Source organism: Rhinatrema bivittatum, chromosome 7, assembly GCF_901001135.1.
Source record: "Rhinatrema bivittatum chromosome 7, aRhiBiv1.1, whole genome shotgun sequence".
Lineage (NCBI taxonomy): Eukaryota > Metazoa > Chordata > Amphibia > Gymnophiona > Rhinatrematidae > Rhinatrema > Rhinatrema bivittatum.
The window spans coordinates 209,176,638-209,192,786 of record NC_042621.1 but is presented as its reverse complement, the minus strand read 5'-3'; the positions used below and the strand labels follow the sequence as shown (position 1 = coordinate 209,192,786).

The 16,149-nt window shown below is 46.0% G+C and overlaps 1 protein-coding gene across 1 annotated transcript in view; it reads right to left on the bottom strand.

Moving 5' to 3' along the window:
- The window catches only part of PCDH15 (protocadherin related 15), a 2,056,285-nt gene that overhangs the window by 1,382,460 nt on the left and 657,676 nt on the right, over nt 1-16,149 (bottom strand). The window contains exon 9 of the mRNA XM_029609778.1: nt 7,887-8,057. Coding sequence (XP_029465638.1) covers nt 7,887-8,057 — 171 coding nt within the window. The remainder of the gene's footprint in view (nt 1-7,886; nt 8,058-16,149) is intronic.

Here is a 16,149-nt window from a genome sequence, read left to right as displayed (position 1 = left end):
ATATTCATGAGGGTGCATTTTTACATGTTCTATCTTCATTGTATTGCAAATGCATCTCATGCATATGCATTTTGGATATCTTGAAAATCCAAATGGCTTTCAGCATTCAAGAGCGCTATTGCCCACACCTGTTGATTACTTGCATTTGACATTTATATTATTAGATTTTCTATATAGTAATACATCCTATAAAATAAGTCAGTTTTGAAGCCAGATGTAAGAGCTGGTAGTTTAGTGGTAAATTTTCAAAGCCATTTTTGCAGGTAAATAACAATTTGCATGCATACATTGTTTGTCTGACAATTGCCCTCCCCAAATATGGATAAATGTATACGTGAGTTTTCACAATTGGGTGAATTTTCAAAGACCGGTGTGCACAAATACAAGGGGATACATACATGGCTTGCCCTGCACATGCCGAGCACATTTTAGAAATGGCCCAGCCATGTGTATATCTCCTGGTATGTGCAGAAGTGTTGGGCTGTCTCAAAGAGGTGGGCAAGGGGGTGGGGTCTGGGCAGGGGTGGGCCAGGGGGTAGGAGCCAGCCAGAGTAAGTAATTTAACAAAAAAAAAGTGCCTAGATAGGAAGGGGTTAGGAGTCAGGGAGGAGAGGGAGAAAGGTAGGAAGGGTAGTTAGAGGGATAGGAAAGTTCCCTCCCAATCCGGTCCCTAATTGGAGTGGACTGGGAGGGAACTGGGAAAGGCCTACTCCAGTCACCTTGTGTATTTTCTTAAAATGTCTCCCATTGCACATGTGACATGACAACCGCCCGCATGTGCACATGCTGATATTAAAGTCAGCCATGCATTTACATGCAGGAATCAAATTCTTTATCATGCACGTGGCGAAGCGAGCATGTTATAAAATCACCACGTTCAACTGCGCGTGCCAGGAACCATGTGTGTGTTTTTGAAAATCTACCCCAATGTGCATATATTTAGTTGCATTTGGTAAAGGTGTTTATGTTGAGGTGGAAAGTCATGTGCATAAGTTTTCAAATCTAAGTACATTATTTTCCATATAAAAAAAGGAACAAAAAGGAGGTGCAAAATTCTACAGGTAATTTGTGCCTATGGCAAATTTGAAAGTGAAAGGATGCATTTATTTTCTCCCAGAAAATGTATGCAAAGTCTGTGGATAAAAAGTACCTGCAGCCTTTGTCCCTATGCAACTTGAAAATTACTCCTTTTGATTTTTATGTGCATAACATATACATAGAGTATACCTACGCATACTTAAAATGGTTAACAAAAAAGCACTACAATTAAAAATGAGTTAAATTATTTTAATATGTAGTGCCTGTTATATATTATAGAAAGATATCACAGAAAAATTCTTAAAGATGCTTTATGTTTTAGACTATAAATTGTTTTGTTTTTTTTATAAACACTCCAACTCATCACTCACAACTCTTTCCTGAATGATGCCACTTATTAATTCAAACTCTAAGGATTTTATAATTTTTTTTATTTAAATAATCATAATCCAGTAACTTTCTGCCATCCCCTCTTTTGAATTAAAATTAGATTTTATTCATATGGAAAATCTTTATTCTCTGATTATGGGCCTCATTTTCCAATATCGCATTGGTAACGCATTAAGGGGCGTTTCCCATGCAAAAGAGGCTTTTTTCGTGCAGCGGGGAAACGTCGCGTGCTGCGATGTTGTCGCGATTTGCGCACATGTATTCGCGAATCGCAAAAACATCTTCGCGGTGCGCGATAAAACAACCAAAGAATCATCGCAGTGCATGAACAGCCTGTTTCAGTGTTGAGTTTCCTCACTCCGAAGGCCAGCAAATCTTCACAAGAGACCACTGTTCTGTTCGTACGTCTCACGTTGAATGTGAAAGTGGCCCCCAACCCCCTACACTCATACCTAATTCCCACCTCGAGTTACTAGGTGGGCCTCCCATAGGAATACAAATATCTGTCCAGGGAGTAGACACTATAGCAGTCTCTCTCTCTCTCTCTCTCTCTCTCTCTCTCTCTCATATGTTAGGAACTTTTTCAGGATTTTATCACAATTGGTGGTTTGGGCTGCTGAAGAGAGAGAGAGACTCACAAAGTTAACTATTTATTCCGCTGTAAGAGGGGCCACTAGTAACTCAGGGTGAGATTGTAGGATGGAGTGGATTCTGGGGGCAGTTTTACATGCACAGTCATATGTATGAACAAAACAGTTACTAGGGATGTGCAGAGGGACGCCATATGTTGCATTTGGGATTTGTATTCGTCGGGGGGCAGATACGTTGCATTCGTCAAGGGGGGCCCCCGATACGTTCATGCGTTAATTCTTATTCGTTTCCCAGCTAAAATTGAATTAACTATAACCCCCTCCCTACTGACCCCTCCCCCCCCAAGACTTACCAAAACTCCCTGCTGATCCAGCAGGGGGTCCAGGAGCCATTTCCTGCTCTCACACCCTCGGCTGCCGGTATTCAAAATGGCGCTGATAGCCATCTGTGACATAGTGAGGGCAAAGACTATCAGCGCCATTTTGAATACTGGCAGCCGACGGCCCGAGTGCAGGAGGTCACTCCCAGACCCCTGCTGGACCACCAGGGACTTTTGGCAAGTCTTGTGGGGGTCAGGAGGGTCCCCCAAGACTTGCCAAAAGTCTCTGGTGGTCCACCGGGGGTCTAGGAGCATTCTCCTGCACTTGGGCCGTCAGCTGCCAGTAATCAAATGGTGCCGATAGCCTTTGCCCTCACTATGTCACAGGGGCTACTGGTGCCATTGGTCAGCCCCTGTCACAAGGTAGGAGCACAAGATGGCGCTGGCCATCCATTGTTCCTACCATGTGACAGGGGCCGACCAATGGCACCAGTAGCCAATGTGACATAGTAAGGTCAAAGGCTATCAGCACCATTTTGAATACCAGCAGCCGAGGGTGTGAGAGCAGGAGATGGCTCTCGGACCCCCCGCTGGACCATTAGGGAGTTTTGGTAAGTCGTGGGGGGGTCAGGAGGGTGGTGGGTTTGTTTAAATTTGCTCCTTTAGATGGCCAAATAATTCGGCAAAGATTTGTTGTATTTGTGGGGAATCGCGATACGTTTTGATTCCCCATGAATACAACAAATATGGCCCTATACGTTGCGGATTACCAATACATAGGAAATGCATGCACACCCCTAACAGTTACCAATAGTGAAGATTTAATGAGATTTGGAGGGATGAAAGGTAAAATAATAGTGTATTTGTACACTTTACTCTCTACCGACCTTGATTGCAGCTAGGTAGAGAGAGCATCAAGCTAGGTGGAGAGAATATGGTACAAATCTACTTTTCTTTTACCTTTCATCCTTCCAAATCATGTTAAATCTTCACTGGTGGTAACTGTTCTGTTCATACATATGACTGTGCATGTAAAATTGACCCGCAGAACCCACCTCACCCTGAGTTCATGATGCCCCCTCTTACACTGGTATAAAAAGTTAAACTATAAGTGAGCCTCCATAGAGACTCTCTCTCTCTCCCTCTCTCCTGAACTGGGATTTGTTAGAAATGCCATAACATACAGAAAAAAGGTTTATTTCCGGTGTTAAATCCTGCAATAGCATGCATTACATTATCTCACACAAAGATAACCAGCCCTCATTTCCATTTATTCCTCCCACTCGACTACTAATTTTAAATTTTCCATATGCATTTCAAGATGTGGTATTTATCGCCTGCGATAATGCTCTAATGCATTTTGATAAATGACCCTCTTTGAGTCTTAGCAGTCTTACAGACCTAATGCATTTTCACATATAGTTCATGTTTTATGATTTTTCAGATTATTAAATTCAGATTGTAAAAAGGGATTCAAAAGACAAGAGCTCCACAAAACCCTACAAATGGAGCCATCACTCTTGTAACACAATTTCTGAAAACCAAATATATGTCTTTTTTTTTTTTTTGGGGGGGGGGGAGTACCCACAGTAGTATTCTTTCTGTTCATTTGAGCTTCCAGCTCAATCAGAACTGGCCTATAAATCTTAGTTTTACCAATCTAACAGGTCGATACAGTAAAAATCGTGGCAGAGCGGGCAAGTGCCCACTCTCATGGCACGCGTACAGGCCACTCTCCTGTGTGTGCGATTCAGAAAAAAAAAATTCAAATGAGGGTCCGTGGTAAAAAGGGGCAATAGGGACACTAGCGCGTCCCTGGCACCTCTTTTCTGACAGGAGCGGCGGCTGTCAGCGAGTTTGATAGCCGATGCTCAATTTTGCCGGCGTTGGTTCTTAAACCCACTGACAGCCGCGGATTCAGAAACTGGATGCCGGCAAAATTGAGTGTCCGGTTTTCAATCCTCGAGCTGCGGGCCGATTTTAATTTTTTTTATTTTTTAATTATTTTTAACTTTTGGGCCCTCTGACTTAATATCGCCATGATATTAAGTCGGGGGGTGCCAGAAAAGTAGTTTTTATTGCTTTTCTGTGCAATTTCCCGGTGCCGGCAGAGATTAATGGATCCCCAGGGATTATTGGCAAGCTTTTTGGCCAGCTTGGGGGGGCCTCCTGACCCCCCCAAGGCTTGCCAATAATCCCTGGGGGGTCCAGCGGGGGTCCTGGAGCGATGTCGTCGTCGGCTGCCAATAATCAAAATGGCGCCGATAGCCTTTGCCCATACTATGTCATAGGGGCTTTCGGCGCCATTGGTCGGTTCTCCTACCATGTGACAGGGGCTGATCAATGGCGCCGGTAGCCCCTGTGACATAGTAGTTCAGAGGCTATTCGGCACCATTTTGAGTGTGGCTAGCACTAGCACACTGGGCACGCCACGGAGGGACAAATGTCACCCGGGACCCCGCTGGACCACCAGGGATGTTGGTAAGTCTTGGGGAGGGATCGGGATGGGGGGGGGGGGGGTGAATGTAATGTATTAAAATTAATTTAAATGCGTGGGGTGGGGTTTTTTTTTAGCTTTGTTTTCTCGCGTCATTTTTTGGCCCGGTTTCGGTTTTCCCCGTTTAGTTTTGTTTTTTTTTCAAAAAAACTAAACGATAAAAACCGAACTTTACCACGAAGTATCCGAGTCAAAAAACGACCCGGTAGCAAAACACGAAGCACATCTCTACTGTGCACACATATATATCTGGAAAGAAAGGAGGCCCTGTTGGGTCAGGAGAGAGGTGGGGTTTTCAAATGTAGCTGGTTTATTTAAAAAGTATATATATATATATATATATATATATATATATATATATATATATATATATATATATATATATATATATATATTTCAAAAATTTGTATTCCACATGTATCTAAAATTCAAGACGGGTTTCATAGTAAACATAAATAATAAGATAATAAGTGCATTAAAACGGATATAAAAATACATAAAAAGATAAAAAACAGGTAATACAAGGAAACAATAAATAACAGTAAAGGACAATGAAATAAAACATACATAGTTACAAATCAAATTTGACCCTTCCTCCCACCCGCAAAGTAAAGCTGTACAAATCGCTGCTTTAAATCTAACTACACAAGTTTTGTGACTAAATATCTAGACAAAATTAACCAAATTCATTTTTTTTAATTAATAACTTGCATTTTGACTAATGTGACTGAAAATATGTTTTCAATGTTTACCTAGAAAAGACTGTACATTACGGATGTGCAGCCAAAAAGTTTTCGTTGCATTCGTGATACGTATTCGTGGGGGGTCAATTCCGTTTCATGCGGAAGTATGGAGAATTCCATACGTTGTCGATCTGTAAATACGTTACTACGGCGAGTTAAATTATTGTCCCAGCTAAAATTAAAATTAACTACAACCCCCCACCCTCCTGACCCCCCCAAGACTTACCCAAACTCCCTGATGGTCCAGCAGGGAGTCAGGAAGCCATCCCTGCACTCGTTTGCCGGTTTCATCACGGCGCCGATAGCCTGTGTCACAGGGGCTACCGGTGCCATCGGTCAGCCCCTGTCACATGAGCACCGGCGCCATCTTGTGCTCCTACCATGTGACAGGGGCTGACCAATGGCACCGGTTGCCCCTGTGACATAGTATGGGCAAAGGCTATCGGCGCCATTTTGAGTCCTGGCATCGGACGGCAGGTCGCTCCGGGACCCCCGTTGGACCCACAGGGACTTTTGGCCAGCTTGGGGGGGGGGGCCTCCTGACCCCACAAGACTTGCCAAAAGTCCAGCTGGGGTCCTGGAGCGACCTCCTTCACGCCGGCCGGCCGATGCCAATACTCAAAATGGCGCCGATCGCCTTTGCCCTCACTATGACACACATAGTGAGGGCAAAGGCTATCGGCGCCATTTTGAGTCCTGGCATCGGACGGCAGGTCGCTCCGGGACCCCCATTGGACCCACAGGGACTTTTGGCCAGTTTGGGGGGGCCTCCTGACCCCCACAAGACTTGCCAAAAGTCCAGCGGGGGTCCAGGAGCGACCTCCTTCACGCCGGCCGTCCAATCCCAATACTCAAAATGGCGCCGATCGCCGTCATAGTGAGGGCAAAGGTGATTGGCGCCATTTTGAGACTCAAAAACGCCGTCCGATGCCAATACTCAAAATGGCACCGATCGCCTTTGCCCTCACTATGACGGCGATCGGCGCCATTTTGACTATTGGCATCGGACGGCGATTTTGAGTCTCAAAATGGCGCCAATCACCTTTGCCCTCACTATGACGGCGATCGGCGCCATTTTGAGTATTGGCATCGGACGGCGATTTTGAGTCTCAAAATGGCGCCGATCGCCTTTGCCCTCACTATGTGTGTCATAGTGAGGGCAAAGGCGATCGGCGCCATTTTGAGTATTGGCATCGGCCGGCCGGCATGAAGGAGGTCACTCCTGGACCCCCGCTGGACTTTTGGCAAGTCTTGTGGGGTCAGGAGGCCCCCCCCAAGCTGGCCAAAAGTCCCTGTGGGTCCAACGGGGGTCCCGGAGCGACCTGCCGTCCGATGCCAGGACTCAAAATGGCGCCGATAGCCTTTGCCCATACTATGTCACAGGGGCAACCGGTGCCATTGGTCAGCCCCTGTCACATGGTAGGAGCACAAGATGGCGCCGGTGCCCATGTGACAGGGGCTGACCAATGGCACCGGTAGCCCCTGTGACACAGGCTATCGGTGCCGTGATGAAACTTGCAAACGAGTGCAGTGATGGCTTCTGGACTCCCCGCTGGACCACCAGGGAGTTTTGGTAAGTCTTGGGGGGGTCAGGAGGGTGGGGGGTTTAAATTTTTATTTAGGAGGCCGAATAAAACAGATATCTGTTAAATACGTGGGGGGTCGCGATGTGTTTCGCTTCCCCACGTATTTAACAGATAGGACAAAATAAGTTGCGGATTACAAATACGTGGAAAATGGATGCACACCCCTACTGTACATATTTATATTCATTTTAAAATCAGACACAGTCATACTTGTCAATCTGCGTAGAAAGTATGAACACAGGATAGACTTTCTATGTGTCTTGTGCTTTCCCATGGAGTAGACTAAGCATATTCTATACTATGCTACAGATTCTTATTGTCTGCTTCACTATTTGATCTCATACATATAATGGAAATTTATGGCAATTTTGTAAAGCATATTTTACTGTCATTTCTATGATAATATTTTGCAAACTGAAAACAATCTTATGTAAAATTTGCAAAACTGAGCTGGTGTATCCTTTTTATACATATTGTATTCTATCATGATCATAACTCTTCGGCTTTATATCTCATTCTTAATATTTCTCTGTTGCCTTTCTAATCTCTGTATTAGCATATTTCTGTTGCACACAAAAATAAATAATTTAAATCGAGAACATAAAAGCTATAGCCATCAATTATCAAAATTCCTAAATTATATCCTCATGACAACAGGTCACTGCCCTGTGAAAAAAGTTAGGAAAAAGCACAAGAAGCCTAGACAATCATATTGTACTTACTGGATCAATTAATTCTGGAAGGCTGGCTTGGTAGTTGAGAGGCCTACAGTCATGTGTTTTATTAACCAGAACACAAGGGAGAAACATAGGCCCAAGATCATCTCCATCAAGCACATCCACTGTGAGTGTGGTTGTGCTTGTTTTTCGTTCATTAGGATTGGGAGCACGATCCTGGGAAAGAAAGCATTAATTAAATTATTTGCACAATTTAAATGAGCACAAATTTATCAAACTGTATTCTGAACCAAACTTTTAATGCTCTTGTAAGAGATGGTAACTTTAAAAGAAGCTCATGGATGCCCATATATGCACAAATGGGTATGTGAAAACACATACACAGTGGGCTGGATTTTAAAAGCCCTGCGCACGTAAATCCGGCCAGATTTACGCGCGCAGGGCACTCGCGTGCCGGCGCGCCTATTTTGCATAGGCCGCCAGTGCGCACCTAGCCCCAGGACGCGCGTAAGTCCCGGGGCTTTGTAAAAGGGGTGGTAGGGGGCGTGTCCAGGGTCAGGGGGCGGTTAAGGGCTGGAACGGGGGCGTGGCCGAGGCCTCTGGACTAGCCCCCGGGTCGGGCGATGGCGCGCCAGTAGCTCTCTGGCGTGCGCAGATTTACACCTGCGTCGGGTAGGCGTAAATCTGCCGACAAAGGTAGGGGGGGTAGATAGGGCCGTGGGGGGTGGGTTAGGGAGGGGAAGGTGAGGGGAGGCGGCAGGAACAGGCAGCGCACGCCGGACTCAGCGCACACAGGTTGCACAAATGTGCACCCCCTTGCGCGAGCCGACTACGGATTTTATAAGATACGCACAGCTACGCACATATCTTATAAAATCCAGCGTACTTTTTTAAAAAATGTACCCCAGTAATTTTAAATCGTGCATGCAATTGTGTGCATCTGATTTAAAATACACCTACCGCGTATATGTGTCCTCCTAATTTTAAGCAGTTACTTGAGCAAACAAATCAGTGTATCTTCCCTTAGTTCTTTGTTGGCTTTAATGTGCACAGGTAAGTGGATTTTAAAACATGCTCATGTGAAGGACATTCCCAGTTTTAACAATCAGTCCACCAGTTTGTCCAGTCTGTCTCAACGTCATCCAGCCCCTTTTGTTTTTCGGTCTGCACTCCTGCCAGTTTGAGCCAGATTCCTCACCCGGTTTTTTTTAGGCCTAAACAGATATTTATACAGACTTACACCTCATCAATAGCAGAAGTAAACATATGTGACTAACAGCCCACCGTGCAATATAGCCACCGGATTTAACATTCAAATTTACATGGGTAAATTTTGGCCACAGCCTGGAACACCCCTGAGAGGTCTAACTCTACTCCCAGTTTTTTTTTTTTTTTACTCACACACAAGTATATATGCACTAAGACATTAACTTTCAAGTCAGTATGCGGGCACACATTTGTGCGCATACATCAGCCTGTGCCCAGGAAGCAGCTATTTTATAGGGGTGTGCATCCGTTTTCCACGTATTTGTAATCCGCAACTTATTTTGTCCTATCTGTTAAATACGTGGGAGGCGAAACGCATCACGACTCCCCAAGTATTTAACATATTTCTGTTTTATTCGGCCTCCTAAATAAAAATTTAAACCCCCCACCCTCCTGACCCCCCCAAGACTTACCAAAACTCCCTGGTGGTCCAGCGAGGAGTCCAGAAGCCATCCCTGCATTCTCACACCCTCGTTTGCCGGTTTCAACATGGCGCCGATAGCCTGTGTCACAGGGGCTACCGGTGCCATTGGTCAGCCCCTGTCACATGGTCACCGGCGCCATCTTGTGCTCCTACCATGTGACAGGGGCTGACCAATGGCACCGGTAGCCCCTGTGACATAGTATGGGCAAAGGCTATCGGCGCCATTTTGAGTCCTGGCATCGGACGGCTGGCATGCAGGAGGTTGCTCCGGGACCCCCGTTGGACCCACAGGGACTTTTGGCCAGCTTGGGGGGGTGGCCTCCTGACCCCCCCAAGACTTGCCAAAAGTCCAGTGGGGGTTCGGGAGCGACCTCCTGCAAGCCGGCCGTCCAATGCCAATACTCAAAATGGCGCCAATCGCCTTTGCCCTCACTATGTCACACATAGTGAGGGCAAAGGCGATTGGCGCCATTTTGAGACGCAAAGGCGATAGTGAGGGCAAAGGCGATCGGTGCCATTTTGAGTCTCAGGGCAAAGTCGATCGGCGCCAACAGCAACTAACAGCAACTGTTGCTAACAGCAACCAACGGTCGGCCCCTGTGACATAGTGAGGGCAAAGGCGATCGGTGCCATTTTGAATACTGGCAGCAGATCGCCTTTGCCCTCACAATGACACAGGGGCTGACCATTGGTACCTGTGACATAGTGAGGGCAAAGGCGATCGGCGCCATTTTGAGTACTAGCATCGGACGGCCGGCGTGCAGGAGGTCGCTCCCGGACCCCTGCTGGACTTTTGGCAAGTCTTGTGGGGATCAGGAGGCCCCCCCAAGCTGGCCAAAAGTCCCTGGGGGTCTCAGAGCGACCTCCTGCACTCCGGCCGTCCGATGCCACTATTCAAAATGGCACCGATAGCCTTTGCCCATACTATGTCACAGGGGCTACCGGTGCCATTGGTCAGTCCCTGTCACATGGTAGGAGCACAAGATGGCGCTGATGGCCATGTGACAGGGGCTGACCAATGGCACCAGTAGCCCCTGTGATAATGGCTATCGGCACCATGATGAAACCGGCACCGAGGGTGTGAATGCAGGGGATGGTTCCCAGACCCCCGCTGGACCACCTGGCAGTTTTGTTAAGTCTTGGGGAGGTTAGGAGGGTTGGGGGGTTGTAGTTAATTTTAGCTTTAGCTGGGACACGAATAGAAATCGCCGTATTAACGCATCGGGGCACCATACGGCCGAATGCAACGTATCTGCTCCCAGACGAATCCGAATCACGAATGCAACGTATGTCATCCCTCTGCACATCCCTAATTTTCAGCATTAAAGGCTTTAGGGCAACTTTGAAGTATGCAGGTAGTATTAGCACAAATGATTATACTTTATGGGGCACATTTTAAAAGAGTTGCTCATGTAAAAAGGCCCATATACTCAAGTATATGGGCCAAGCACGAGCAGCTCTTATTTTAAAAGTGGCAAAGTATCTGTATATATGTGGATATGCGAGCAACAGAGCACACATAAAAAAGGGGCATGTTAGGGGTGGGTCGGGGTGGTCTGGAGCGGGGTCAACATCTATGCACGTAAATCCCAATTTTAAAATTTGTGAACGCAATGCATGTTTGACTATCTGCGCTTATTAATTTCTGCTGTTTTTCAGGTATAAGTCAGAATAAAAGTCGTTATAGCAAAAACTGATTGGCTGAGTGGCCTGGGTACATTGGGTGGAGTGCAGGCTGAAGAACTAGAAGGGTCTTGATGACCCAAAGATTCACTGAGCAAACTGGTGGACATAATGATCAAACTAGTCATTTCCTTTCAAGTGTGCATGCTTTATAACGTGCTCACTTGTACATGTAAAAGACAAGTACTAAGGAAAGATAAGCAAATAATGTTTCCTCACAAAACTGTATAAAATTAGGACAACACATATGCACACTAAGCGTATTTTATATTATATGCACACACTTGAATGGACGATTTAAAATTCCAGCGTATGTGTGCTCATGCTTACCTAGGAGCGTATGTGGGTGCACGCATACTCATTTTAAAGTTCCCATCTATGAGAGTAGTTTTAAGTTTTATAACAGCTTTCATAGGGCTGAAGTCTGCATGAACAAAGCACATGTGGTCTTCGCCTCTAACTTTCAAAGAGAACTTATAGACATAAGTCTATTTTGAAAATTAGTGAGACTGCAAGTACTTTAACATGGCATAGGTGCCTCTCTATGCCCCGGTATGTCTCTTTGTAGTATGTGTGGAAGTATGTACATATTAACTTCCTCATGTACTTTTACACATTCTAACCTTGGGGTCATTTTCAAAAAGCCTATGTATGCATGCAAAACTGTGTTTTATACATGTAAATGATTTAGAAAATTATCCCCTACAAATAAGCTCCAGTATGGTTTCCAGGAGAGGGTTCTAAAACCAAATAATTAAAAATAAAGTGCAGGATCCCTGGCTAACATAAAATTCAAATATTGCTATAAGAGCTTCACATTATCATATTTCAAGAGTTGTTAGGGCTCCATAGTAATCCTCAGTTTCTTCTCTAGTTTGGTTCTGAAATATCAACAGATATACTTGATAGTAAACACATAAAAAGACCATACAAACTTTTACAGCTTTCTGCCTGTGAATAAATTATTGCATTTTTTAAACTCTAAAGTCCCTTTTTCTTAAACTGAAATGCTGGTATCATTTTAAAGCTATCAAATGTTGGCTCTCTGTTCTGTCAGAGGTGCTATTTGTGGGAAAACTGATTGAAATCAACCCACACTTATAATCTCAAATACACTAGTAAAAATTGTGCCTTTGTTTAATTTCCTTGATTGCAGTTCATAAAATGAGTCATTGTGACTTCCAGTAGGGATGTGAATCGTTTTTGAACGATTAAAATTATCGTCAGATAATTTTAAAATTGTCCAAAATCGTTAGAGTGCACAATACAGTACAAATGCCCCTGATTTATCGTCAGGGGCATTTGTATTGTATCGTTAAATAGGGCACGGGAATTATTTGGGGGAGGGCGGGAAAACCGGCACACCAAAACAACCCCTAAACCCACCCCGACCCTTTAAAACCAATTCCTTACCCTCCCCCACCCTCCCGAACCCCCCCAAAATGTTAAGTTACCTGGTGGTCCAGTAGGGGGGTCCCGGCGCGATCTCCCGCCCTCGGGCCATCAGCGCCATTTTGGCTGCTACTAATTAAAATGGCGCCGATGGCCCGATAAAAAAAACAAAACACCCGACCCTTTAAATCGACCCCCCACCCTCCCAACCCTTTTTTTTTTAAGGGAGGCCCGCGCAGTTAAAAAAAAAACCCACCCGACCCTTTAAATCGACCCCACCCTCCCGACCCCCCCAAAACCTTTTAAAATTTACCTGGTGGTCCAGGGGGGCCTCGGGGGGCCTCGGGGAGAGATCCAGGGGGGCCTCAGGGGGAGGAGAGATCCACCTGTTCTAAAAAAAAATGGCGCTGATGCCCCTTTGCCCTTACCATGTGACAGGGTATCCGTGCCATTGGCCGGCCCCTGTCACATGGTAGGAGCACTGGATGGCCGGCGCCATCTTTACTCATTAGCCCCTATTATAATAGGGGCTAATGAGTAAATATTATATTATGGGCTGATGAGTAAAGATGGCTGGATGGCCGGCGCCATCTTTAAAGATGGTACCGGCCATCCAGTGCTCCTACCATGTGACAGGGGCCGGCTAATGGCACTGATACCCTGTCACATGGTAAGGGCAAAGGGGCATCGGCGCCATTTGTTTTTAGAACAGGTGATGCCTGGGAACGGGAAATCTCTCCCCGAGGCCCCCCTGGATCTCTCCTCTCCCCGAGGCCCCTCTGGATCTCTCCCCGAGGCCCCCCTGGACCACCAGGTAAATTTTAAAAGGTTTTGGGGGAGGGGGGGGGGTCGGGAGGGTGGGGTCGATTTAAAGGGTCGGGTGTTGTTTTTTTTTTTTAGCGGCGTGGGCCTCCCTAAAAAAAAATTTAGCGATGTGAATTGGAATCGGAAACGATTCCAATTCACATATCTTAACGATCAGATTTTGCCCCCCCCCCCCAGCCGAATCTGATCGTTAAGACGATCTGGCACACGATTCACATCTCTAACTTCCAGTAGGATTTACATTATCACTGGCTTTCCGTTATCTAATGTCTGGACTATATCAATCTGGGTAGAACTGGAATGTGAAAGTATATGCAATAAAGCAACATAATTACAAAGGATCATTTTTATGATTAAGAAATCTGTCAGATAACATATCATAAACTAAAACTAATTCACAGTCACATGTCATGAAATTCCCATTTTTAGGTGAGACTTGGGATATTAGAGACAGAGGTAAAAGAAAAACCACATCTATAATTGCAAAGCTGGTACTATTGAATACTTAGATGTGACATTTAAAAGCATTGCTCACATTCAGGTCAATCCTGTAAAGTGCTTCTGCGGTTTCCCCATTCCTAACCCGCTTTCTACTCACTTTCTGGCCGCGTTAGCCCTTCCTTCGATCCCCAATCCCCTTTAACCTACTCTTACCACGTCCTTAAATCCCCGGGCAATCCCTTCTGCACGCGGCATGTATATTGCATGTAAACGATCGAATTAGCTATTCTCTACCATCCAGTAACGCACGCCCTGACTATCGCTTTTTTACCCTGCCATTTTGCCGTGCGTTTAACCTAACTTACCGCCTACCCTTACCCCTGCGTTAGAGGTAGGGGTTAGGGTAGGCGGCAAACTTTCCCCTAGCCCCCGCTCACCTGCCCTGGCCGCGTCCATGGGTGCTGGTCTCTGGGGCAGCCCCAGTCCTCTCTCCCCTCCTCCCAAAGCAACGAAAGCAGGAAAAAGCGAAAAAGCGAAAAAAAAAATCGAAAAAGCGACTATTCCAAAACGAGCTGCTACGATTAGCAGATATTGTTTTCATGTTTGCTTTTTTTCAGTTTCCATGTTTGATAAATTAATGGTCCAAAGCATATTGCAGTATCAAATTCCCGTCTGTCTCAACAACACCTACTATTTCTCTTACAATGGGTAGCAAAGACTTCTCTAAAGCAAGAAGCATATTTCTCAACATAGAAAATGATAGTGAAGAAAGCAAAATCTAAGTTTCACTTAAAGAGGTTAAGCGAAAAAAAAAAAAGTAGCAACAAAGTGACTTACTTTTCTTGCAGCCCTCCTCCAGAGACGGACATCGGCAGAGACGGACCGTGGCTCCCCTGCCTCCCGGAGGCAGCTGCCAGTGAAGATGGATGCCTGCACGGGCAAAAGCGGCCCCTGTGCGTGCAATTGGGCCACTCAAGGCATGACATCATGACGTTTGGCGTCATGGCATGTGACGTCACGTCTTGAGCGGCCAAATTGCACGCACAGGGGCCGCTTTCACCCGTGCACGCATCCATCTTCGCTGGCAGGGCCGCTTTCGCTGCCGGCTGCCCCCCGGGAGGCAGGGGAACTGCGGGAGGAGGGGAGAGAGGACTGCCAATCCCGAGCGTAGGAGAACCGTACACTTCCTGGTACCTGTCATTTCAAATGCCATTTGAAATAACATTTGAAATGACAGATACCAGCGTGTCTCTGAAGCGTTAGGCCAGCGCACCCAGGATACTGTATAGCGCTCTATACAGTAAAATGGGTTGCACGGGCCTAACACTTCACGGACGCTTCTTGGATGCGGCTTGCATTTGCAAGCTATTTAAATACAGTATCGAGCGGGACTGTGCATGCGGCAACCGCGGGTGTGTTCCCGGCACTAACACAGCTCTTCCTACCGCTCCTTACTGTATCGGCCTGACAGTATGACAGCAGCTACCAGCTAACAGGATTAGAACATGTGGAATGTTTCTAATATTGAACCCAAAGCACTATTGATTCAAACGACTATAGTAATACAGATTTCAAACACAACAGCAAAGCAGGATGTATCCTCCACAAATGATAGAATTCAGCTGCAAGCTGAAATAGGGCCTTATTTTCCAATATCGCATGAGGGGGCGTTACCAGCGGCGATGTTTTCGCCATTCGTGAACACATTAGCGCCGCACGCGATGTTTTCCCACTGCACGATGAGAGAGAGAGCCTTACTATAGTGCCTATGCCCTACATAGGTATTTGAATCCCTATGGGAGGGCTACCTACTAACTCGGGGTGGGGATTAGGTATGAGCGTCGGGGGTTGGGGGCCACTTTTGCATTCCACATGAGACCTACGGACAGAACAGTGGTCTCTAGTGCAGATTTGCTGGCCGTCGGAGTGAGGACGCTCACTCCAAGCGGAGATTTGGCCAACGTTCTCTCCACCTAGCATGTTGTTGCCCAGGTAGAGTGTCCATCAAGCTAGGTAGAGAGAACGTTGCACAAACCACTTCTTGGTGTGAGCGTCCTCACTCCGACGGCCAGCAAATCTGCACTAGAGACCACTGTTCTGTCCGTAGGTCTCATGTGGAATGCAAAAGTGTAGGGATGTGAATCGTTTTTCAACGATTAAAATTATCGTCCGATAATGTTAATATAGTCATAAATCGTTATAGAACACGATACAATAGAAATTCTAACGATTTATCGTTAAAAATCGTTAAATCGTGTTAGTGCGCACTAACGGGAG